The 27,788-nt window shown below is 45.9% G+C and overlaps 1 protein-coding gene across 1 annotated transcript in view; it reads left to right on the top strand.

Annotated features, from left to right (window-relative positions):
- The window catches only part of LOC135030801 (N-acyl-aromatic-L-amino acid amidohydrolase (carboxylate-forming)-like), a 106,525-nt gene extending 87,824 nt beyond the window's left edge, over window positions 1-18,701 (top strand). Inside the window, exons 6-7 of the mRNA XM_063953963.1 lie at window positions 12,923-13,032; window positions 18,363-18,701. Of these exons, the coding sequence (XP_063810033.1) occupies window positions 12,923-13,032; window positions 18,363-18,584 (332 nt within the window). The 3' untranslated portion in view covers window positions 18,585-18,701. The remainder of the gene's footprint in view (window positions 1-12,922; window positions 13,033-18,362) is intronic.
- The last annotated feature ends 9,087 nt before the right edge of the window (window positions 18,702-27,788 follow it).

Genomic DNA, 27,788 nt, shown 5'->3' with positions numbered 1-27,788 from the left:
GCTCATCCTCTAACGCCTGAATACGTTAATACTCTTATGCCACGCCTCAATACTCTTTGCGGCACAAGAGGCAGCTATAGTGGACCTATGAATGGCCCTTGCAAGGGAATATATAGATTTCAGGCATCCCTCCACACGCTTATCTGTCAGTTTCTTCAGAGAGGTGACAGTGGTGACAGGCAGAGTAGACGACACCACGAGACGGGTGACATGAGAATCCACCGGCAGTGGGTTCTTCCACTTACTACATAACTCTGCAGGGAGAGGAAAGCGAGCTAAAGCCTGTTTAGGGAGCGGGAATTTCTTGCCTGGGGTAGACCAGGGTTCCTTCCTGATGTCCACGGGATGATCAGAATGGGGTAATACAGTTTTAACCACCTTCTGTGGCTTAAACATATCAGTTTTCTTGGCCACTGTAGTGGAATCCTCATCCTCAGGGAGTTGTAGGATCTGCTTAATAGCATCCACCAGGGCAGGGACATCAACCTGGAAGGCAGAATCCTAATCAGTAGCACATGATTCAGAGTCTGACAGGACTGTATGCTCCCCCTCCTCATCAGATGAAACATCAGAGAGGTTAGTGGATTGTGAGGAGGAAGAAGCCCGTTTAGGGGACCCAGAGACACGAGAGTGACCTGGGGTAGATTTCTGTCTAACCAAAGACTGATTTAACTGTTGCAGCTGAGTAGACAAACTTTCCGCCAAAGGCGGATTTACTATAGGGACAACTTGTGGTTGCAGTGGCACCGAAGGTCCATTAGGGGGGGCTAAGTGGTCTACCAGAGTCCCCAGGAGGGTAGTGAACATAGCCCAGGGTGGCTCCATTGTAGTTACAGGAGCTGCAGGCTGACTGAGAGGGGTATGGCATTTAGTACACAGACCATCACACAATACTTCCCCCTCAGGTAAACCTCTGGAGCATGCCTTGCAATTTACAGGAGCTTCCAGAGTTTTACTGTCCTTGTTTTTAGACATTGTAATAAAGCAGCAACCAGGCTATTAGTACGATGAAGCCAGATGGAGTACACAACTTACGGACAGAGGGGGTCATTCAGACCTGATCACTCGCTAGCTGGTTTTTGCAGTCCTGCGTTCGCATAGTCACCTCCCATGTATTTTAGCTGTGCAAGTTTGCAATCGCATGTGCAGCCGCGCGGTACAAAAAAACTTTGTGCAGTTTCTAGGTTCCCCATAACTTACTCAGCCGCTGTGATCACTTCAGCCTGTCCGGGGCCGGAATTGACGTCAGACACCCGCCCTGCAAACGCTTGGACACGCCTGCGTTTTTCCAACCACTCCCTGAAAACGGTCAGTGTCCACCCACAAACGCCTTCTTCCTGTCAGTCTCCTTGCGATTGGCTGTGCAAATGGATTCTTTGTAAAACCCATTGCACAGCAAAGATCCGCTTTGTACCTGTGCGATGCGCCTGCACATTCCGGTGCATACGCATGCGCAGTTCTGACCTGATTGCAGCGCTGCAAAAAATGCTAGCGAGCGATCAGGTCTGAATGACCCCCAGAGTACACAAACAGTGTCAGAATACACACACCTGTGAAGTAAATCCTGGTGTACGTGACTGAGACACAGTAAAATATCCGTATAGCGATAAGTACTGTGTACACTATATTAGAGGACCCTGACGCACCTAGTCCCTTCGGGTATTATTTATTATTATTTATTACCATTTATTTATATAGCGCACACATATTCCGCAGCGCTTTACAGAGAATATTTGCCCATTCACATCAGTCCCTGCTCCAGTGGAGCTTACAATCTATATCCCCTACCACATGTACACACAGACACATTCAATCTAGGGTTAATTTTGTTGGGAGCCAATTAACCTGCCAGTATATTTTTGGGTTTGTGGGAGGAAACCGGAGTACCCGGAGGAAACCCATGCAAGTACGGGGAGAATATACAAACTCCACACAGTTAGGGCCATGGTGGGAATCGAACCCATGACCTCAGTGCTGTGAGGCAGTAATGCTAACCATTACACCATCCGTACTGCCCAATATATAGAATATATAGAATATATATATATATAGAATATATAGGGTATAGAATATAGTGATAGCTACCTTAGATGGGATACACATGAGAGTGAAACCATACAGCAGGTACAGGCACACACAGTCACGTGGCAATGCAGAGATTATTATAAGCACAATAAAACTACACTGGACTAGTATATATATAACACAACACGGTCCTAGACCGGAGTTATATATCAGAATACTCGTACAATATATTCTGCAGTAGCTACACTCTTTCTTAACTAACGCTGTCTGTAATAAGACATCTAGAATACTCAAGTGTCTGTAAAGTCTCAGTGCTGTGGAAAGGCGGCTTTACAGGGGAGACCTTGTCCTGCAATCCCGGAGACCAGTAGCAGCTATGCTCAGAAGATGGCGCCCAGCGTCTCTGTCAGGAACTGAGGGAGAGTGTGAGGCAGCTCCAGGGCTGGAAATCTGCGAGGAGATGGTACCCTGGGCCTGGGAGGGGCTCCAGGTTAAGCGCCGGCTCCCCGATGCTGGGTCTCACCGCCGGTACTACAGAGCCTTACCAATAGGGGCGTTAGTACACCTGACCTGTGCTCCTATGCCCTGGCGGATATAGGGCCTAATTCAAAGTTTATCGCAGCAGCAAATTTGTTAGCAGTTGGGCAAAACCATGTACACTGCAGGGGGAGGCAGATATAACATGTGCAGAGAGAGTTATGGGGGTAATTCCAAGTTGATAGCAGCAGGATTTTTGATAGCAATTGGGCAAAACCATGTGCACTGCAGGGGAGGCAGATATAACATGTGCAGAGAGAGTTAGATTTGGGTGGGGTGTGTTCAATCTGCAATCTAATTTGCAGTGTAAAAATAAAGCAGCCAGTATTTACCCTGCACAGAAATAAAATAACCAAACCCACCCAAACCTAACTCTCTCTGCAAATGTTATATCTGCCACACCTGCAGTGCACATGGTTTTGCCCAATTGCTATCAAAAATCCTGCTGCGATCAACTTGGAATTACCCCCTATATTCGGGTGGGGTGTGTTCAACTTCAAACTGAAATCTAAATTGCTGTGTAAAAATAAAGCAGCCAGTATTTACCCTGCACAGAAGCAAAATAACCCACCCAAATCTAACTCTCTCTGCAAATGTTATATCTGCCACACCTGCAGTGCACATGGTTTTGCCCAACTGCTAACAAATTTGCTGCTGCAATCAACTCTGAATTACCCCCATAGTGGGGTCCCTGCTCGGTAACAGTGTCCATGCCAGCTTCGGAGTCCGTCTCCCTAGACTGCGACAGGAACGTGATTTAGTGGTGGGTCCCACCTGGGGGACCCTCTTACCTCCTCCCTTCGTAGCAGCCACGAGAACCAGGAGAGCATCTGCGACCGTGTGCCTGAGCCAGAGCGTCTCCGTCGCAAGTACTCGGGATCTGAGCCACTGACATAACAGTGCTGTGTCCCTTGAAGTCTTCAACTTTTTCAGGGCTGCCCAGTGCAGCCCGCCTGTTAGTGACCTGCTGCCTGCAGGCACCACTCGAAACTCAGCTCTCAGTGCCTGGAGGCGGGGTTATAGAGGAGGCCCCAATGCATCCTGGGACAGTTAAAGCTTTGCCTGATGGTGCCTCTGGATCAAGATCCCTCTCTACACCCCAATGTATTCCCTGTGGAACACAGTGTACCCTGCTGCAGAAACTTGATGTTTATGTTATGTCTTACTGATTAGGACCCTAACAAACAGCTCCTGCTGTGGCTCACTTGACAGAATCACTGTTTCTCAGTCCACAGGACCTTGGATCAATTCATGTGAAGTCTGTTTGCTTTTTTTATTCCAAGAGCGTGATCATGACATTACTGCTCTCTTTACAATTGGGGTTTCAAGACACATTAATAGAAGGATCAATTACACTGGTAGATTCCCACTTACTTCTGGTAATTTCTTCTAGGAAAACTGGTAGTTTGTGTCTCACTCTCCCTCCTAAATATGAGAGTCTAGGATGGTTCGTAATGGAAAAGCATCATAATAGTCTGCAATAAGTCATCAGTTTTTTTAATTGGTTTTATTTCAATATAATAAGTTAGTGCCATGGATCAGAGGTTGAGCCAGAGATTGCATAATACCAGCTGGTTGCTGAACAATAAGTACTTTGCAAGGTACATTCAGTGGGTGTGGTATGGCTGACCGACGGTCAGCATACCAACGCCAGGATCCCGGCAGCATACCGTCGCTGGGATCCCGGCAGTGGGAGGCTATTGCAGCAAGCCCCTTCCGGGCTCGCTGCGCTCGCCATTCTGCGTGCTCAGGTTCTATTCCTACTCTATGGGTGTCATGGACACCCACGAGTGGAAATAGTCCCCATTGGTCGGCATGCCGACCATCGGGATAGTGAGGGGGCGGAATCCCGACCGTCTGGATAGTGAAGGGGCGGGATGTTGGAGGAGGTCATGTGACCATCGGTCTCCTGACCGCCATTCACATGATTACCACCCACATTCGGCATACTATTCAGTTTGCAAGCTTTAATATGTTACAGGGAACAGGAGACACCTTTTAGGTGACTGCAAGGTGGTACAGCAAATATGGAGGATGAAATTAGCTTCAGCAGCAGCTGTGAAGCAAGGTGTGGGACCTTGAAAAGAACACTAAAGGTGTATACACACTGGGCGTTTTTGCCCAGCGTGTATGCACAGCGATGATTGCTGAAATCGCTGGGCTTAAAATCGCTCAGTGCATACACACTGAGTGCTTTTCCCCCCTGCCCAGCGATGTCAGCGGGGGTGAGCGGCTTTCCACAGCAGGACGCTATGGAAAGCCGTTCACCCCGCCGTTCATCTACTGGTAATACCAGCAGACGAATGGCTGCCGCCGGCGATGAAGCGGGAGTGCGCATCAGCGCTCATCGCCAGGGCATACACACTGGGCGGTTTTGAGTTGAAAGCAGCTCAAAACACCAAAAGTGACCTGCTTTCAGCTCAAAATCGCCCAGTGTGTATAGGCCTTTAAGTCTATCAGGAAGACAAATATACTGTTCAAGGGATTGTCCAGAGCAGTCTGCTTTTTTCTCTCGCTATAGCAATAGTGGGCTTTTGAACTGGGTATTACTGGATGAAAAGAGCTAGAGAAGCACAATGGGAGAGATGTACTAAGCCTGAAAAGTGATAAATATCACTGTGATAAAGCACCAGCCAATCGGCTCCTAACTGCCATGTCACAGGCTGTGTTTGAAAAATGACAGTTAGGAGCCGATTGGCTGGTGCTTTATCACAGTGATATTTATCACTTTTCAAGCTTAGTACATCTGGCCCAGTAAAAGTAAAGGACATTTTCTAATTTACTGTTGTATTCTGTTTCCACCGTGTATTCTGTTTCCATCAGGTGGTGCCACATTACCATATTCGCATAGGTTAATGTTCTGGCCATATGTCTGGAACCGGGTATTAAGCTTTATCAAACGACATAAATGGAGCTGGGATGGAAACATGATTTCTCTTACATCCTAGATCACAGGTTCTCAAACTCGGTCCTCAGGACCCCACACAGTGCATGTTTTGCAGGTCTCCTCACAAAATCACAAGTGAAATAATTGGCTCCACCTGTGGGCCTTTTAAAATGTGTCAGTGAGTAATTAATACACCTGTGCACTTGCTGGGTTACCTGCAAAACATGCACTGTGTGGGGTCCTGAGGACCGAGTTTGAGAACCTATGTCCTAGATGATTCTCTCTCAGCTGTAGATCAATAGTCAAACATCTATGTTTAAATGCTTTAAGCATTGTAGGAGTTTCACTATGCGCCAACACATCTTTAATCCCATGCCATTTAACTGTATGATAATGATGAAGGTGAGAAGGTGGATCCAATTATGGAATTATAAATATATTCCAATATTGACCACTTGTCTTGGTTTAGATGAGTTGTTTGGGCTTCAGCTGGTGAACTGCGGTGTGAATCACCAAAAAAGAAAGCAATCAGTAAATCTGGCATGGATGATAGCATAGGTTTGCTTTTCACCAAATAGGACATAGCTCAGTTCAAGACCTCATCTTTCAGGAAGGTCAGACCCCATCCCACCTTCGGAGAATCTGTGGCATATTCTTGGAGAATCTGTGGAGCAAGAAATGATAGAAGAAAAAAGGATTGTGTTAATTTGCTCATGAGTGTATGTCATTAAATGGTTAGACATACTGATTTGTATTTTATAATATAACTGAATAAAAAAAAAGAAATAGTAAAACTATGTAAGTTGGGTGATTGTTAATAAATTATGTAATGGGGACTGTTATGGGGGCTGCAGTGTTTGCTCAATTTAACAAGCGCTATGCTGCCAGTGAAGTAGAGTAAGCCCTCGCGTAAGTGCAGGGTTTTTGCTAGAGATGAGCGCCTGAAATTTTTCGGGTTTTGTGTTTTGGTTTTGGGTTCGGTTCCGCGGCCGTGTTTTGGGTTCGAACGCGTTTTGGCAAAACCTCACCGAATTTTTTTTGTCGGATTCGGGTGTGTTTTGGATTCGGGTGTTTTTTTAAAAAAACACTAAAAAACAGCTTAAATCATAGAATTTGGGGGTCATTTTGATCCCAAAGTATTATTAACCTCAAAAACCATAATTTACACTCATTTTCAGTCTATTCTGAATACCTCACACCTCACAATATTATTTTTAGTCCTAAAATTTGCACCGAGGTCGCTGTGTGAGTAAGATAAGCGACCCTAGTGGCCGACACAAACACCGGGCCCATCTAGGAGTGGCACTGCAGGGTCACGCAGGATATCCCTTCCAAAAAACCCTCCCCAAACAGCACATGACGCAAAGAAAAAAAGAGGCGCAATGAGGTAGCTGTGTGAGTAAGATTAGCGACCCTAGTGGCCGACACAAACACCGGGCCCATCTAGGAGTGGCACTGCAGTGTCACGCAGGATGGCCCTTCCAAAAAACCCTCCCCAAACAGCACATGACGCAAAGAAAAAAAGAGGCGCAATGAGGTAGCTGTGTGAGTAAGATTAGCGACCCTAGTGGCCGACACAAACACCGGGCCCATCTAGGAGTGGCACTGCAGTGTCACGCAGGATGTCCCTTCCAAAAAACCCTCCCCAAACAGCACATGACGCAAAGAAAAAAAGAGGCGCAATGAGGTAGCTGACTGTGTGAGTAAGATTAGCGACCCTAGTGGCCGACACAAACACCGGGCCCATCTAGGAGTGGCACTGCAGTGTCACGCAGGATGTCCCTTCCAAAAAACCCTCCCCAATCAGCACATGATGCAAAGAAAAAGAAAAGAAAAAAGAGGTGCAAGATGGAATTGTCCTTGGGCCCTCCCACCCACCCTTATGTTGTATAAACAAAACAGGACATGCACACTTTAACCAACCCATCATTTCAGTGACAGGGTCTGCCACACGACTGTGACTGATATGACGGGTTGGTTTGGACCCCCCCCAAAAAAGAAGCAATTAATCTCTCCTTGCACAAACTGGCTCTACAGAGGCAAGATGTCCACCTCATCTTCACCCTCCGATATATCACCGTGTACATCCCCCTCCTCACAGATTATCAATTCGTCCCCACTGGAATCCACCATCTCAGCTCCCTGTGTACTTTGTGGAGGCAATTGCTGCTGGTCAATGTCTCCGCGGAGGAATTGATTATAATTCATTTTAATGAACATCATCTTCTCCACATTTTCTGGATGTAACCTCGTACGCCGATTGCTGACAAGGTGAGCGGCGGCACTAAACACTCTTTCGGAGTACACACTTGTGGGAGGGCAACTTAGGTAGAATAAAGCCAGTTTGTGCAAGGGCCTCCAAATTGCCTCTTTTTCCTGCCAGTATAAGTACGGACTGTGTGACGTGCCTACTTGGATGCGGTCACTCATATAATCCTCCACCATTCTATCAATGTTGAGAGAATCATATGCAGTGACAGCAGACGACATGTCCGTAATCGTTGTCAGGTCCTTCAGTCCGGACCAGATGTCAGCATCAGCAGTCGCTCCAGACTGCCCTGCATCACCGCCAGCGGGTGGGCTCGGAATTCTGAGCCTTTTCCTCGCACCCCCAGTTGCGGGAGAATGTGAAGGAGGAGATGTTGACAGGTCGCGTTCCGCTTGACTTGACAATTTTGTCACCAGCAGGTCTTTCAACCCCAGCAGACTTGTGTCTGCCGGAAAGAGAGATCCAAGGTAGGCTTTAAATCTAGGATCGAGCACGGTGGCCAAAATGTAGTGCTCTGATTTCAACAGATTGACCACCCGTGAATCCTTGTTAAGCGAATTAAGGGCTGCATCCACAAGTCCCACATGCCTAGCGGAATCGCTCCCTTTTAGCTCCTTCTTCAATGCCTCCAGCTTCTTCTGCAAAAGCCTGATGAGGGGAATGACCTGACTCAGGCTGGCAGTGTCTGAACTGACTTCACGTGTGGCAAGTTCAAAGGGCATCAGAACCTTGCACAACGTTGAAATCATTCTCCACTGCACTTGAGACAGGTGCATTCCACCTCCTATATCGTGCTCAATTGTATAGGCTTGAATGGCCTTTTGCTGCTCCTCCAACCTCTGAAGCATATAGAGGGTTGAATTCCACCTCGTTACCACTTCTTGCTTCAGATGATGGCAGGGCAGGTTCAGTAGTTTTTGGTGGTGCTCCAGTCTTCTGTACGTGGTGCCTGTACGCCGAAAGTGTCCCGCAATTTTTCTGGCCACCGACAGCATCTCTTGCACGCCCCTGTCGTTTTTTAAAAAATTCTGCACCACCAAATTCAAGGTATGTGCAAAACATGGGACGTGCTGGAATTTGCCCATATTTAATGCACACACAATATTGCTGGCGTTGTCCGATGCCACAAATCCACAGGAGAGTCCAATTGGGGTAAGCCATTCCGCGATGATCTTCCTCAGTTGCCGTAAGAGGTTTTCAGCTGTGTGCGTATTCTGGAAAGCGGTGATACAAAGCGTAGCCTGCCTAGGAAAGAGTTGGCGTTTGCGAGATGCTGCTACTGGTGCCGCCGCTGCTGTTCTTGCGGCGGGAGTCCATACATCTACCCAGTGGGCTGTCACAGTCATATAGTCCTGACCCTGCCCTGCTCCACTTGTCCACATGTCCGTGGTTAAGTGGACATTGGGTACAACTGCATTTTTTAGGACACTGGTGAGTCTTTTTCTGACGTCCGTGTACATTCTCGGTATCGCCTGCCTAGAGAAGTGGAACCTAGATGGTATTTGGTAACGGGGGCACACTGCCTCAATAAATTGTCTAGTTCCCTGTGAACTAACGGCGGATACCGGACGCACGTCTAACACCAACATAGTTGTCAAGGCCTCAGTTATCCGCTTTGCAGTAGGATGACTGCTGTGATATTTCATCTTCCTCGCAAAGGACTGTTGAACAGTCAATTGCTTACTGGAAGTAGTACAAGTGGGCTTACGACTTCCCCTCTGGGATGACCATCGACTCCCAGCGGCAACAACAGCAGCGCCAGCAGCAGTAGGCGTTACACGCAAGGATGCATTGGAGGAATCCCAGGCAGGAGAGGACTCGTCAGAATTGCCAGTGACATGGCCTGCAGGACTATTGGCATTCCTGGGGAAGGAGGAAATTGACACTGAGGGAGTTGGTGGGGTGGTTTGCGTGAGCTTGGTTACAAGAGGAAGGGATTTACTGGTCAGTGGACTGCTTCCGCTGTCACCCAAAGTTTTTGAACTTGTCACTGACTTATTATGAATGCGCTGCAGGTGACGTATAAGGGAGGATGTTCCGAGGTGGTTAACGTCCTTACCCCTACTTATTACAGCTTGACAAAGGGAACACACGGCTTGACACCTGTTGTCCGCATTTCTGGTGAAATACCTCCACACCGAAGAGCTGATTTTTTTGGTATTTTCACCTGGCATGTCAACGGCCATATTCCTCCCACGGACAACAGGTGTCTCCCCGGGTGCCTGACTTAAACAAACCACCTCACCATCAGAATCCTCCTGGTCAATTTCCTCCCCAGCGCCAGCAACACCCATATCCTCCTCATCCTGGTGTACTTCAACACTGACATCTTCAATCTGACTATCAGGAACTGGACTGCGGGTGCTCCTTCCAGCACTTGCAGGGGGCGTGCAAATGGTGGAAGGCGCATGCTCTTCACGTCCAGTGTTGGGAAGGTCAGGCATCGCAACCGACACAATTGGACTCTCCTTGTGGATTTGGGATTTCGAAGAATGCACAGTTCTTTGCTGTGCTGCTTTTGCCAGCTTGAGTCTTTTCATTTTTCTAGCGAGAGGCTGAGTGCTTCCATCCTCATGTGAAGCTGAACCACTAGCCATGAACATAGGCCAGGGCCTCAGCCGTTCCTTGCCACTCCGTGTGGTAAATGGCATATTGGCAAGTTTACGCTTCTCCTCCGACAATTTTATTTTAGGTTTTGGAGTCCTTTTTTTTCTGATATTTGGTGTTTTGGATTTGACATGCTCTGTACTATGACATTGGGCATCGGCCTTGGCAGACGACGTTGCTGGCATTTCATCGTCTCGGCCATGACTAGTGGCAGCAGCTTCAGCACGAGGTGGAAGTGGATCTTGATCTTTCCCTAATTTTGGAACCTCAACATTTTTGTTCTCCATATTTTAATAGGCACAACTAAAAGGCACCTCAGGTAAACAATGGAGATGGATACTAGTATACAATTATGGACTGCCTGCCGACTGCAGACACAGAGGTAGCCACAGCCGTGAACTACCGTACTGTACTGTGTCTGCAGCTAATATAGACTGGTTGATAAAGAGAAGATGTCTATGTAACTATGTATGTATAAAGAAGAATGAAAAAAATCCACGGTTAGGTGGTATTACAATTATGGACGGACTGCCTGCCGAGTGCAGAGACACAGAGGTAGCCACAGCCGTGAACTACCGTACTGTGTCTGCTGCGACTGGATGATAAATGATATAAAAAATATATATATATCACTACTGCAGCCGGACAGGTATATATTATATATTATATAATGACGGACCTGCTGGACACTGTCTGTCAGCAGAATGAGTTTTATTTTTATAGAATAAAAAAAAAAAAAACACACAAGTGAAGTCACACGACGAGTGTTTAACTTTTTCAGGCAATCACAATATAAGTATACTACTAACTATACTGGTGGTCAGTGTGGTCAGGTCACTGGTCAGTCACACTGGCAGTGGCACTCCTGCAGCAAAAGTGTGCACTGTTTAATTTTAATATAATATGTACTCCTGGCTCCTGCTATAACCTATAACTGGCACTGCAGTAGTGCTCCCCAGTCTCCCCCACAATTATAAGCTGTGTGAGCTGAGCAGTCAGACAGATATATAATATATATAGATGATGCAGCACACTGGCCTGAGCCTGAGCAGTGCACACAGATATGGTATGTGACTGACTGAGTCACTGTGTGTATCGCTTTTTTCAGGCAGAGAACGGATATATTAAATAAACTGCACTGTGTGTCTGGTGGTCACTCACTATATAATATATTATGTACTCCTGGCTCCTGCTATAACCTATAACTGGCACTGCAGTAGTGCTCCCCAGTCTCCCCCACAATTATAAGCTGTGTGAGCTGAGCAGTCAGACAGATATATATAATATTATATATAGATAATAGATGATGCAGCACACTGGCCTGAGCCTGAGCAGTGCACACAGATATGGTATGTGACTGAGTCACTGTGTGCTGTGTATCGCTTTTTTCAGGCAGAGAACGGATTATAAAGTAAACTGCACTGTCCTCACTAGTAAACTCTCTCCACTCAGTCTCTACACTTCTACAGTAACAGTACTCCTCCTAGTCAGCTCCAGTAAATCTCTCTCAGTCTCTTATAATCTAAATGGAGAGGACGCCAGCCACGTCCTCTCCCTATCAATCTCAATGCACGTGTGAAAATGGCGGCGACGCGCGGCTCCTTATATAGAATCCGAGTCTCGCGATAGAATCCGAGCCTCGCGAGAATCCGACAGCGTCATGATGACGTTCGGGCGCGCTCGGGTTAACCGAGCAAGGCGGGAAGATCCGAGTCGCTCGGACCCGTGAAAAAAAACATGAAGTTCTGGCGGGTTCGGATTCAGAGAAACCGAACCCGCTCATCTCTAGTTTTTGCTAGGGCTCTGAAAGGATCCCTGGATTGGTAAATAGCAGCGCTATTACATTTCTGCAATAGCTTTTTCAGTTAGATCATCTTGTACATCTCTAGACCCGTCAACCTTCTTTAGATTGTGACCCTCAAGTTCTATCTGGGTATAAGCAGATCAAGTTGTTGCTCCTGCTTGTTACAAAACTTACAGGCTGTGTTTATAATTAACTCTGATGGACCCTTAATACTACAAGAGTACTGTAAGTTACTGCTGTAAAACCACAGAACTTGTGACACCCCTTAACATAGGGCCCCTACCACTGCATTTCCTTCATGCCCGAGTACGACACTTTGTGTCATATTCATTAGCTTGCAATACAATGTTGAAAGTAGATCACTAATCAGTTACTCATAACTTGTGCTTGTTTGTGACGACTTCCTGCTGTTTATGACCACTGTTGGCCTTACATGATTCCCTGACTCAATATAGTGCGGCTTCATTTTGCAAATTGAATGTTACCAAGTCTATGAGGAAAATTACAGTGTCAGTCAGTGCTAATCTTCCTCATCATTGTCTTTTGCTAAAGGAAGACCCTCGGTTAATTAATTCCCCTTTCATTCTTACATACTCAAGTAAAAGTCCTTACTCGTTGCCACTGACAGTGATGTTTTTAACAATCATATACAGCAAATTATAGGTTCATATAAGAAGTACTGTAAAAAAAACAAATAATTGTTTACTCTGCATTTTATGTCTTTATCATGTTTTTCTTACAAAGTATAACATAATCTTACTATGTTGTTTTTCTGTCATATTGATTCCGATAGGTAAGGAGTTTCCAAGTTTTGAAGTGGATATATACAGAGTTTTGTCTTCAGTGGATTATCCACGAGATTCTATGGGGGATATAGGAGCTATCATCCACCCTGAGCTGCAGGTATTATGATAAATGCTGCTACATCATTCCAGTACTGTCATCCTGGGATATCTTTTCACTTGTTTTTATCTTTCTTCAATATAAACTTTTTTCATGATACTCTGCAGCACTTTAGTTGGGAATGAAAGGGGATGTCTATCCTTGGACTCCCCTTCTTAAGCAGTACTGCCTTGTGTCACATGTCGCATTCTGTGTACTCTTTCTTTGGTGGGGACTCCGTACTTCAGGTAAGTCTTCAGCACTTATGACTCTGACCTGGACCTCTGCAGATGCGGCTGCTGATCCTGCCTCTGAACAGGTTCCCTCTTAGTGGTGACACAGAATTATAAGTCCCTTGTAAAACCATGGTCACACCTCTGGTTTTAGCTAGGGATGGCCACTGAAGGCTTAACCATTGATGGACGTACCTACTTTGAGACAAGCCAGGCAGTGGGTAGTGGCGCTGAGGGGGAGTACTAATTACCCCGGCCAGGGACTCTTTGAAGGGCCAAGGTCCGTGCGTGCCTCCCATCCTGTCAGGCTGTCAGCACTGCAGCCTGTCTTCCCAGACCAGCACATGCTGCTGTGTGCTGGGCTGCAGTGCGTACAGCGTGGCTGCTGCCACTGGGTACAGTAGTCTCATCTGCCTGCTATTGAGGTAAGGGGTGGCTAGTGACAGGGCCGGCTCCAGGCCTACTAGAACCCTGAGCGAAAAAAAATGGCAAAGCGCCCCCCCCACCCCATGTGTGCGCCGAAGGCGCGCGAGCTCCTGGAAAGTGGGTGTGGTCTCGCAATTTCATATTATCAAACTATAAATATATTTTCACACCCCCTCTACGCACACAATTAGCAACCTTACACATAACAGCCACATTAGTGTTCCTTACGCATAATGTCTCCAGTATAGTGTCAGATACACATAATGTCTACAGTAGTGCAGTGCCAGATAGACATGATATGCCCCCCAGCAGTGGCAGCTAAACAGGACATGCCCCCTAGCAGTGCCAGCTACACAGGACATGCCCCCCAGCAGTGCCAGCTACACAGGACATGCCCCCCAGCAGTGGCAGCTACACAGGACATGCCCCCCAGCAGTGCCAGCTACGGGTATGGGTCGTTGGGTCGACTCAACTTAGGTCGACAGCAACTAGGTCGACCATGGAATGTCGACATGCATTAGGTCGACAGGGACAATATGTCGACATGGTCATTAAGTCGTCAGGTCAAAAGGCCAACATGTGTTTTTTGATTGTTTTTGGCGTGGTTTTCTTTGTAAATTGTCTGGGAACCCCAATTAGTGCACCGTGTCCCCTCGTATGGCTCGTTTCGCTCACCATGCTTCGAGCAAGGTGCCTCGCTCTGCTGCCGCTTTGCTCGGCACAGGTTACCTTTCCAGTCGTAGTCCACGTGGATCATTAAGTATGAAAAAATCAAAAAAATTAAGGAATAAATAAAAAAGTGAAAAACACACGTCGACCTTTTGACCTGTCGACCTAGTACATGTCGACCTAATGACCACGTCGACCCATTGACCATGTCGACCTAATGATGTCAGGCGCCGGCACCGCACAGCGCGCATAGTGCGCACTGAGTAGTTTACCATATACCTGCCCACATCACTCCCTCGTCCTAACACAGAGGCAGCCACTGACTGCTGGGACTTGGAGGCGGGCCGGGTGGATACTGCTGGAGGCGCACACAGTACCAGGCTCTGGGCTCCAATATGGCGGCGCCAGCATGCTTCGCCTGGTCGCTCTATTGGAACATGCCTGGAGCCGACCCTGGTTAGTGATCACACTGATCGCACCCCCACCTGAATCTGTCCCTGGCTGAGAGATGCATGACGCTCCCCTGTGCAGGTCTGTGAAACTCCTTGGTGCATAAACAATACTTTTTTTTTCACAGGTCTTTTAAAAAGGGTGCATGGCCACACCTCTGTAATTAATCCACAGCCCCCTGCATTACCGGGGCCTGGGCAGGCTGTCTACAGCCCTGTGTATAAGTGTGTGTGTGTGTGCCAGGTGGTGGGTGTAAGCTCTGTTCCCCCTGTGCCGTTTATGGCAGAGAACCATTGGGCTCTCTGCCATCCCTAGGTTGGGCCTTATCTCATTGTCAGAACTATGTTTTGTGCTGCTTGCAGTCACACTCTTTGGCTTCCTGGGATCCTTATTTTCCAGTCTGGATTATATGTCTTCGACCTACTGGTTCTTCACCGCAGCCAGCTGTACTATCTTTAGACCTCCTGGGTCCTTGTGTCTCATAACATTCAGACCACCTGGTGTCTCGCACTTAATTTCAGTCTACAGTACTATCCTCTGTTTTCCTGGTGCCTAAAGCCTCTATAAAGGCAACTTTGTTATTCTCAGATCTCCATGTGCCTTGTGCCCTCATATAGTCTACTATATCACCCTCTGACACTTCCACGTCCCTTTTACTACAGTGTATCATCCTCAGCTACTCCAAGAATCAGTGCCTTTTTCCAATTACCTCGTTCCTCACTTCATATTCATACCTCTTCTTTGTCAAACCGATTTCTGCCAGTAACTTCTGATGCTTACTTGGGTTGCAGCAACCTGTGTGGCTTCAGCAGTGAAGCTGCTGTTTTTTCAATGCTCAATAGTACACAGACTTTGATATATTTCAGTGCATATTAAAATGTTTCTCCATTCTTCCTACCGCCCCAAGCTAAAATAAGGGTAAGCGGGAGGGCTAATAACACACTGTAAAGAAAAGATTACCCAGAAACCCCCTTCCTGACCAGTGTCTCAAATCGAGACCACAATACCAGTAGTATATAACATGATTTACAATAGACTACACTACTACATACACTACATCTGTGCACCGACTAACATATCTGGAAAATATGAGTGGTTAGATGTTCCTGAGGACTGAGTTTGGGAAACACTGCTTTAGACTATTTATATTGTTAATTATTAATGCTGTATTACATATGCCAGTGTATAAGGAGACCAAGGTGTACATAGACATCCAGTGCTAATGCTAGGATTGTCTGTTGCTCCTCAAGACTCTCGGACATAGGCCCTCATTCCGAGTTGTTCGCTCGCTAGCTGTTTTAGCAGCATTGCACACGCTAGGCCGCCGCCCTCTGGGAGTGTATCTTAGCATAGCAGAATTTCAAATGAAAGATTAGCAAAACTGCTACTAAATAATTCTTTGCAGTTTCTGAGTAGCTCCGGACCTACTCACAGATTGCGATCAGCTCAGTCCGTTTAGTTCCTGGTTTGACGTCACAAACACGCCCTGCGTTCAGCCAGCCAGTCCCCCATTTCTCCAGACACTCCCACGTTTTTTCCTAACACGCCTGCGTTTTTTTGCAAACGCAGTGAAAACGCTGAGTTGCCACCCAGAAACGCCCCTTTCCTGTCAATCACACACCGATCAGCAGTGCGACTGAAAAGCGCAGCTGAAACCACAGCAAAACTGCTAAGTTTTTAGTAAAATAACTAAGCGCATGCGCTCTGCGTACCATGCCCATGCGCAGTTAGCAACAAATCGCAGCATAGCGAAAAAATCGGCAACGAGCGAACAACTCATTTGGCAGTTTAGTAAATCTGAATTTGCCTTTATCATGTCCTATACTGGAAAGGATAAAGGTGAAAGTTGTGTGCTTTAAAAATTGGCCACCATTTATTGTAAGCAAGTAAAGTCTATTTTTTACATTAGTATACATATCAAAGACTGTGCATGTCTGTGGTACATAATACACACACAATAACGGAGCTTATTATGCTCATATTGCTGTAATTCACCCCTCTTTATAATAATAAAACTAATAATAATTATTATTATTATTTATAGGCTATGTTATGATGAATGTGCTTTTCTAACTAAGCAGGCATACTGTGACTGACAGGACTACGAATTTGCTCCGCATAAATGCAAATTGATTGGTTGATTCATATTAAGGGCCAGGTCCACTGATACCACAGAGACTCCCTAGCTGTCAGTCTCAACTTTTTTGACCTTCGTCACAAACCAATTATACTGTCCTAAAGGGGTTCGGTATGTAATACCGGTGGTCGGGATCACAGCGGTCAGGAGACCAACCCACGGAATTCCGACAGCCGGAATCCCGGCGAGTGCAGTAAGTGTGCTTGTCACGCTTCGGGCCCAGTGGCGAGCTTCACCCACCACACTATTCTAAATATATTCCCCCTCGGGTGGTGGCGTGGGCCAACACTCGAGTGGGAACTCGGGGCTTGGTTGGGATTCCAATCAGCGGCATTTCGCCGGCTGTCGGGATTCCGGCGTCGGTCTCCTGACCGCCGAGATCCCAACAGCTGGTAAATTAACTGCATCCCTCCTACAGATGTGACAGGTGCTTCTATTATATTTAAAGCAGTGGGAGTTTTAACTATGGTCCTGATTCAGACCTGATCGCTATTGTGCGTTTTCGCACAGCGGGCAAATATCAATTGACTGTGCATGCGCATGCACCGCAATGCGCATGCACAACGCCAAACAGCAACAAGCTGGTGCGAAATTTTGATCGCACAGCCATTCGCAAGCTGATTGACAAGAAGAGGGCGTTTGTGGGTGGTAACTGACCATTTACTGGGTGTGTCCGGTAAAACGCAGGCGCTCCCAAGCAATTTCTGGGAGGGTTGTGACGTCAGCTCCGGCCCCGATCAGCCTGTTCTTTTCGCACTGTAGGAGTAAGTCCTGGGCTGCGCACAGACTGCACAAAGTGGAAAAACCATTAGATGGTGAGTGAGGTGCGATCGGATTTGCAGCTGTCCGCCGACTGAGGGATATTTTCGCACGGTGTACACATGCGATCGCACACTTGAATTTACACTCCCCCTTGGGCGGCGACTTTCTGATCGCAGGACAACAAAATTTGTAGCACAGCGAACGGGTCTGAATCACGCCCTATATCTTTTAACAAAGCTGCAGGAGAATGTCCGGTAACATTATTCAATTATTTTTATCTTTGTGGTTCATATCTAAATATTTAACTTTTGAGGTTTAGTGGTCCTTTAATTTAAGCATTTGAGTTTGATGAGTAGTACATAACGGGTTGGGATTGGGTGCCCAGCAGCCGGATCCCGGTGGTCAGCATGCCGACACAGGGATCCCAGCTGCCAGAATACCGGCAGGGGGGGGTGAAAGCAATAAAGCCCCTTGCGTGCTCACTGCACTCGCCATGCTGTGGCCTCCCACAAGTGGAAATTGTCCTGGGCCCCCTGCAGACATTCTGGCGGCCGGGATCCCCGCATCGATGTGCTGACCGCCGGGATCATAACTACATTTCGTACATAACATATCAATAGAAGTAATGTAACTAGGAATATTTTTTTTTTACTTGACATCATTTTGTTCACTAGGACAAAGACTATTTTCCTGTGCAGCCTGGAGATCCAATCTTCAAGACGTTGAGTGGAGAAAATGTCTTCTATGAGGGGGAGAAAATCGTCTACCCATCATTCATCAATGAGGCAGCGTATTATGAGAAAAAAGTAGCATTCATATTGACCGATAAAATACATTGTAATGTCCCTGCATTGAAAGTGGAACCTCAGGCAGGTCATCTTGGATCTCAAAAATAAGTGCCATTCTTTCCTTAGAGGCCTACATGCAATAGTAATGTAATCTCAGATTTATTTTGTCCTGTTCTATCCAAAAATGAAATATTAAAAGCTTTAATCATGTATCAAATAGAATAAGATTGTTATTCGTTCCATGTTTACTATTTCCCACTTGCCACTTCACAGCAAGAAGTTGTCATACACTGCTGCATGCCCGCGCATCGCTATTGCTCACTCTAGATTGGCTTGCATGCAGGCACAATCTATTCAGATCGCTTACTTCACCGCTGGGTGAAGTGAGCGCCCGGTCCCTCCTCGCTCGGCACACATTGCAATGTGTGCTGACCGGGGGGAGAGATGTGTGCTGAGCGTTCTGTGCTAGAACACTCAGCACACAACAGTACATGTGTACCCCCCATATGGTTTCTTTGTTCTCAATGTTAACTTGCTGGAGATCTGTGTGGTGAATGTGGCCATGCTAAGATACTGTAACTGATAATCTTCATGTTATTGGAGGTCATTTGTAAAGTGCAAATTGCTCATTGTGCAGTGCAAAAAAACACAAAACTTTGAAGTTGTAATGCACCTCATTTTGCACACGTGTGGCAAAATTTCCACTTTAGATAGTCAGAGTGCACATATATGATACAGGATGCTTGTTACCCAGATCATCAGCTGTTGCTAGGTAGCAGTCTTACAAAGAACGAAACTGTATAATGCCTTATATGGATAAAGCATCACAGAATATCAGCTGGCTATATGCCAGAGGCAGATTAAGGGGTCCTGTCACCCTTAGACACAATAAGAAAAAAATTGTGTTGCATCCAGTTATATAAGGAAATAATTTAATAAGTATGTGGCCCATTGCTTAAATACATACTTTATATATGCAATCAATTCCAATAAGGGTAAACTATAATCAGGCCAGCCAGTGCCATCAGACGTGGATCCATGTTTCAGCATCTCTGGAGGCAAGAGCCTTCACCTGCGACTCCCATTCCAGCTCCGCGGGCACTGCAGGTCATTATAGCTGCATAGCCATCCAGCAGTAACAGGCATCAGCCAGCTGCGCTGCCTCTGCCTGTCGCAACTTATGATTGCATCATTCTGGCTCAGGCTCCATCTCCTTCATGAAGGTGCCAGCTGGTGTGAAAACAGATGCCTCTGGGTCCGGATAGCAATGAGGTAGATGGCAGCCCCAACTTCTCCCCCAATTACTGCACCGTGAACCTCTGCCTGCAACCTCCAACTCCCCTGTGTTCAATAAAAAAGAACCAGTTGCTTTCATGTAGGGGGGTTGGGTGGGGCGCAGACTGCTGTGCCATCCTCAGCAAATGGCTCCACTAAGCACGGGCTGTGTTGTCTCCTTTTAGCCATAAATCACCTAAAGTGCCTGATGAGTGAATATCTCTCAACAGATCTTCCAGTTTCACTGTTCTGGACATATATATCCCAACATTCAATGAATACAATTTGGGACCCCTCACAGCGAAGCCGTGCACACCCAAATAGGGAGGTAGTGGCCTCGGCTGGATGGGCGCATGGCCTCTCCGGTGGGAGGGCGTGGCCTTGTGGAACATCCCCCATTGTCATCATTTTGAGGGCATGCCCAGCACTCCTGGCTCACTTCCCTGCACTATTTAGATGCCATGCGCGTGTGCACAGCACCTATTCAGAGACCATCAGCTGCTTTGTTGTGCAGAGCAGTGGTAAACAAAGGCTCCCCCAACCTTCCCCCCCTGCCCGTGGGATATTGCTGCCCATGGGTGGGACAGCAGGAAATCGTCTGAATAGCAGGACTGTCCCACGGAAATAGGACAGAAGTGCAATAGGCTCCTGTTCTTTATCTGTGGCATCTGCAAGCAAAAATGCTTACAAGTATCAAATTCGGATTCAGGCTGTGATCTTTAGTGGTGCTGACTGCTGAAAGCAATCAGATAGGCATGGTCCATTTGCTGACTGCTGAAAGCAATCAGATAGGCATGGTCCGTTTGCTGACTGCTGAAAGCAATCAGATAGGCATGGTCCGTTTGCTTCCCATGTGAATGAGATGAGATCATGGCAAATGGATTCATGTCTGCGGATATAAAGTGGAGAAAATAACTATTTCAACTGGCATTAAAGTAATAATGTAACAGAAACCGAAGGTGTTCTGAGAATATTGGATATTTTGTGGACACATACTATGTATGCATAGAAACAGTGCACCTAACTTAATACATTTTTTCCTAGCCTTTTATTTTGTTTTTCTTTGTCATATCTACAATATCTATCTATCTATCTATCTATCTATCTATCTATCTATCTATCTATCTATCTATCTATCTATCTATCTATCTATCTATCTATCTCTATCTACTAGATGGGCCAAGTGGTTATTGCCCTGAGTCCTTTTGGAGAAAGAGCGCTATATAAATAAAATGATTATTATTATTATTATTATATGTTTCTGTGGGCCGGATGTAAAGAAATCCAAGTTGGCTGGAGGTGCGGACTCCTGGCCGAGCTCGGACGTTTTTTTTGAAAGCATCAATCATGTACAAGGAATAGTTGTACATACTGTACAATTTGCTAAAGACCTATCCGTTATCAACTGTATCTCCTGATAAGTTTTTTCACAATGTAATATAAGCTTTTTTTAACCTGATAGATAAATGATAGAATGGTGAAATGCAGGTAGGATGTAATCTATATTCTCAATAGGCTGAATATGTGATTTGCCATTGAATTGTCCGATATTAACTGTATATGCTAATATGTCTTCTGACCATGTAATGTAAGTTTATTTTAACCTAAATGTTAGATAAATATATTGATATATTATAAATATCAATGGTAAAATGCAGGCATGATATGAGTTTGCACCTTACGGGTATATTCAATTAGTGCCGAATTTTCCAACAGTCGGAAAATTGGCACTAATTCGACCTGTGTGTATTCAATAGAGCAGGCTTTTTCAACCAGTGTGCCGTGGCACACTAGTGTGCCCCGAGCAGTTGCAAGGTGTGCCGCGGAGCCAGAGCAGCTTCCTGCACCTTCAGAGTGAAATGTTGGCCTAGGCTCTTCTTAGAGGATCAGTCATGCTCTGGCCGTGACCTATGCCTTGAAGACACGGCGGTGTGATATCATAGGTCACGGCTGCCGTGTCTCACCACCCAGCCAGCCCACCTGCCTGCATACACATCTTCCAATTACCGCATGCATAAACAGCTTTCCTTGCCCACCTACATCCACACCTGCCCGACCGCCCGCTGCCCAGTATTTGCAGCACTCCACTATGAACAACCCCCACCACTGAGGAACAGGAAGGACAGCTGACCGGTAGGGGCTAATATTTGTTATTTTAGTTCTCCTGAGGGGAACAATAGGATTTATGTGGGGAGAATAAGGATTTATGGATTTATGGGGGGAACAATGTGAATAATTCATGTGGGGAGCAACATGATTTATGTGGGGAGCAATGTGATTGTTTTTTCTGTGTAGGCCAACGTATGTGTGGATTTTTTTATTTTTTTTACTGTGACGGCCAATGTGTGATTTTTTTTTTCTGTGGGGAACTGATGGTGTGCCTTGGCAATTTTAAAATATTGTTTGGTGTGCCGCGAGTAAAAAAAGGTTGAAAATCACTGCAATAGAGGGCAGTTTTGCCCATTTTTTTTACCCATTTTCACCCATGCCTTTTTATTTTGTTTTTTTTGTCGAATCGGCATGGATGAAAACAGACACAAAAACTGTCGAAAACGCCTGCAGATTCGACAAAACAAGTGAGTCGTGGCGAATTTGCCGATCCACGTGGTTTTTGCCAAGTAAAAAAAAAAAGCAAAGGCATTGAACCGTAAATTCGACCTAAAAACGGGCGAAAAGCGCAGTTTTTCGTCTGGTCGAAAAAACGGCACTAATTGAATACCCCCTTAGTATGCTGATCATGTGGCTTGCTTACATAACAAACAAGCTTTGTGATGTCAGTCACCTTTAGTAGAAATGCCACTGTTTTGTAGAGAACTGTCAGTTATCAAATTAATCTGCTGCTGATATGATATTTTACAATGTAAGGTAAGCTTATGTAAACCCAGATGATGTATGAAAATGTTAGCTGAATACATAAAGAGAGATTAGATAGATAATAGATAGTAGTGCTGAAATGCAGGTACAGTAGGATAGAGGATGTATAACCTCAATAGGTTGATAATGTGAACTGCATTTCCAGAGGTTTGACCACTTACCGCATATGCACCAACCTCCAGAATGTAATACATTCCAGAGCTTGATTGTTAACTTATAAGATAGATAGATAGATAGATAGATAGATAGAAAAAGTGGTCAAATCACATGTGTGATTTATATCCTCAATAGGCTTTATGTGATTTGCTATAGTACTGTCACTGTATCTGTTCATATGTCTTCTTACCATGAAATGTAAGTTTAATTTAACCTAAATGTTAGATTGATAGTTTACAAATAGATAAATAGCAATGGTAAAGTGCAGACATGACATGAATCTTCCTCTCAGTATGCTGTTCTTGTGACTTGCATACAATAGTTACAAATAGCCTTTGTGATGTCACTTAGCATTGGTAGAAAGGTCACTGCTTTGTAGAGAACTGTCAGATATCAACTGTATCTGCTGGTATGACATTTTACAGTGTAAGATAAGCTTATTTAAACCTAAATGGAATGTGAAACAGAAATGATAGATTAGATAAATTGATAATGGATATTAGTGGTGAAATGGAGGTAGGCTATTATGTATAACCTCAATCGGTTGATTATGTGACTTAAAGGGGGTACACTACACACTAGGTGATTTTAGCCTAAAAAGTAAACGATAATGACATAAATATCGTTATAGTTTATTTTTTGGCTTATATCGTCTAGCGTGTATGGGGGTAATATTGGTGACTGATGAACGATGTGCGCTCCTGCACACGGTTCAGCGATTACCAATACTGAGCTGACATGCAGCTCAACTCATCAATATTCGGGAATGCCGGTGGTGACGTCACTGAACCTTATCCATGAATGTTAATGTTCAGTGTGTACGCACTATATCGTTGAACGCTATATTATTTGTGTGTACCTGACTTTACATCAGCACTGTAAGTTATTTACTGTATTTCCTGATCTGTCTTTTCTCAGTGTAATTATAGCTTATTTTAACCTAAATGCTAGATAGACTGCATACCTCCCAACTGTCCCGATTCCTGCGGGACAGTCCCACTATTTGGACACTGTTCCACTGTCCCACCCGTGGGCCGCAGTGTCCCGTGGGCGAGGGGAGGGGGGGGGGGGGGAGTTGGAGAAGCCTTTGATCACCCACTGCTCTGCAAAGCAGCAGGTGATCCCCAAATAGATGCGATGTGCACAGCATCTAATCCGTGCAGGGAGCTGAGCCGGGAGCTGCCCAACTGTGCAGTGACCACCTGGCATGCCCCCAAACTGACAGCTGAGACCACACACCCCTTTTTGGGTTGCACACGACTACGGCGCACGAAGGTCCCAATCTAGGGGCAATAAACGTTGGGAGGTTTGAGATAGTTTGATTGATAAAGTGTTGAAATGCAGGTAGTTCTATTTGCAAAACTGTCACTTATCAATTGTATTTGTCACTTTGGGGTCTATTCATGAAGCAGTGAAAAGTGAGGAGAAGTAAGCCAGTGGAGAAGTTGCCCATGGCAAACAATCAGCATTTAATTAACATTTAGAATTTGCATACAATAAAATTATACAAAGCAGCTGATTGTTTGCCATGGGCAACTTCTCCACTGGCTCACTTCTCCACACTTTTCACTGCTTTATGAAAAGACCCCTTTGTCTTTTTACAGTGTAATGCAAGTTTATTTTAATCTAAATGTTAGATTTATTAATTGATATATAGAATGATAGAGTGATAGATTACAAATAGATAGCAATAGTAAAATGCAGGCATGAAATGAGTTTTCCTCTCAGTAAGATGGTAGGGTGAGTGTGATTTATATCAATAGGGTGATCATGCGAATTGCTATAGAAATGTCACTTATCAACTGTTTCTATTAATATGTATTTTTACAGTGTAATATAAATTAGATTTATATTAATCTAAATGTCACATAAATTTATTAATTGATCTGTAGCAGCGAGAAATAGGCAGCAGCACTGGGAGTCTTAAACCAGCAAACGTGTATTTGCACACATATCGGCCCTCATTCCGACCCGATCGCACGCTGCACTTCCTCGCAGCGGTGCGATCGGGTCTGGAATGCGCATGCATGCTGTGCGCATTGCACACGTGCGTCGTTGCCAGGCGACAACCATCACCAGGCAACGACGCTGACAGCGGAGAAAGTGGTCGCAGTGGCGACCGCAAGAAGATTAACTGCGGTAAGGCGTTCCGGGACGTCACCTGTCCATTTTTTGGGGAGTGGTAAGGAAAACGCAGGCGTGTCCAGGCGAACGGAGGGCGGATGTCTGACGTCAAAGCCGTGACCATCATCGATGGATCCGTCGCACAGGAAAGTATGTACAGGGCTGGTCTTGTTTTGCAGGAAACTTTTTTAGCATAGCAGGGCTGCACAAGCGATCGCAGTCCTGCTATGCTAAAATACACTCCCCCAAAGGCGGAGATTACTTGATCGCACCAGCAGCAAAAAGTTGCTTGGTGCGATCAACTCGGAATGAGGGCCATCGCCTATAGATAGATTACAAATAGGTAGATAGCAATGGAAAATGCAGACATATGATTTTTTCTCTCAGTATGCTGATCACATGACTTGCTGACAAAACAAACAGCCTGTCACTCAGCTTGATAAAAAGGTCTCTGCTTTGTAGGGAACTGTCAGATATGAACTGTGTCTGCTGGCATTTACAGTGTAAAGCTAATTTAAACCTAAATTTAGATAGATAATAGGATTTTAATTACCTACTGGTAGAACCTTTTCTTGTAGTCCGCAGAGGATACTGGGGTCCACATTAGTACCATGGGGTATAGACGGGTCCACTAGGAGCCATGGGCACTTCAAGAATTTGATAGTGTGGGCTGGCTCCTCCCTCTATGTTCCTCCTACCAGACTCAGTCTAGGAAACTGTGCCCGAGGAGACGGACATACTTTGAGAGAAGGATATAAAAGGATAGAGGTGAGATTCCAATCCAGAACACACAAACTAGAGGAAAGCCAAGCTAACCAAACTTTAAATCAGGAAAGCAACCGCTGAACCAACAATACTTAACCAAGTAATAGTGCAGGAAGAAACAAAGCACTGGGCGGGTGCCCAGTATCCTCTACGGACTACGGGAAAAGGATTTACCGGTAGGTAATTAAAATCCTATTTTCTCTTGCGTCCTAGAGGATACTGGGGTCCACATTAGTACCATGGGGATGTACCAAAGCTCCCAAACCGGGTGGGAGAGTGCTGAGGCAGAACCGATTGACCAAACTGAAGGTCCTCAGAGGCCAAAGTATCGAACTTGTAGAACTTACCAAACGTGTTCGAACCTGACCAAGTAGCTGCTCGGCAAAGCTGTAAAGCCGAGACACCACGGGCAGCCGCCCAGGAAGAACCCACCGACCTACTAGAGTGGGCCTGTACAGATTTTGGACTTGGCAAACCTGCCGTGGAATAAGCATGCTGGATAGTAAGCCTGATCCAGCGTGCAATTTGACAGGACACCCAGTTTTATTGGGATCATAGAGAACAAACTGCTACGCAGACACCACCTTTGGAAGAATTTGCTGACTAGTTCTGAGTTCAGCCCTATCTTCATGAAAAATCAAATACTCCATGATACAACGCCCCCACCATGTTGAGATCCCAAGATGCTGTAGGAGGCACAAAGGGCGGTTGGATGTGTAGAACCCCCTTCAAAAATGTCTGAACCTCAGGGAGAGAAGCCAATTGTTTCTGGAAGAAAATGGATAAGGCCGACATCTGGACTTTTATGGAGCCCAAACGTAGGCCCACATCCACACCTGACTGCATAAAAAGCAGAAAACGTACCAGCTGAAATTCCACCACAGGAAATTTCTTGTTCTCACACCAAGAGACGTATTTTTTCCAAATACGGTGTAATGTTTAGACGTTACCCCCTTACTGGCTTGGATCAGGGTTGGAATAACCCTATCCGGGATCCCTTTCCAGGTTAGAATTTGACGCTCAACCTCCATGCCATCAAACATAGCCGTGGTAAGTCTTGAAAGACGAATGGCCCCTGTTGGAGAAGGTCCTCGCGAAGAGGTAGAGGCCATGGGTCCTCTAGGAGCAGCTCCAGTAGATCCACATACCAGGCCCTTCTTGGCCAGTCCAGGGCAATGAGAATTGCTTGAACCTTTTCCCTTTATATTCTTTTGAGAATCTTTGGGATCAGTGGGAGTGGTGGAGTCACCAGAGCATCCACCGCCACTGCTTGTGGGTCCCTCGACCTGGAACAATACCGCTTGAGCTTCTTGTTGAGACGAGAAGCCATCATGTTGATTTATGGAATTCCCCACTGATGTGTCACGCACTCGAACACCTCCGGGTGAAGGCCCCACTCTCCTGGGTGGAGGACATGTCTGCTGAGGAAGTCTGCTTCCCAGATGTCTACTCCTGGAATGAAGATTGCAGACAATGCCACAGTGTGTCTTTCTGCCCAGAGGAGAATCCTTGTTACCTCTGACATTGCAGCTCTGCTCTTTGTTCCGCCTTGTCGGTTTATGTACGTTACTGCCGTCACATTGTCCGACTGAACTTGAATGGCTTGATCTTGAAGAAGATGTGATGCCTGTAGAAGGGCATTGTATATGGCTCTTAGTTGCAGAATGTTGATTGGAAGAATGGCTTCCTGACTTGACCATTTTCCTTGGAACTGTTCCCCTTGGGTGACTGCTCCCCAACCTCTGAGGCTTTCGTCTGTGGTGAGCAGAATCCAATTTTGAATCCCGAACCTTCGGCCCTCGGTCAGGTGAGAAGTCTGAAGCCACCACAGAAGAGAAATACTGGCTTTTGGGGACGGACAGACCCTCTGGTGTATGTGAAGATGCGATCCGGACCACTTATCCAACAGATCCAACTGGAAGGGCCTTGCATGAAACCTTCCATACTGTAGCGCCTTGTAGGCGGCTACTATCTTCCCCAGAAGGCGAATGCATAGATGCACCGATATCCGGGTTGGTTTCAGAACATCCTGCACCATCGACTGGATCACCAATGCTTTTTCAATGGAAGTAATACCTTCTGTGCCTCCATATCCAGTATCATCCCCAGGAACTGAAG

Source organism: Pseudophryne corroboree, chromosome 2, assembly GCF_028390025.1.
Source record: "Pseudophryne corroboree isolate aPseCor3 chromosome 2, aPseCor3.hap2, whole genome shotgun sequence".
In the NCBI taxonomy this organism is placed as follows: domain Eukaryota; kingdom Metazoa; phylum Chordata; class Amphibia; order Anura; family Myobatrachidae; genus Pseudophryne; species Pseudophryne corroboree.
Note: the sequence above shows the minus strand (reverse complement) of the source record. Positions and strands in the feature narration are given on the sequence as shown.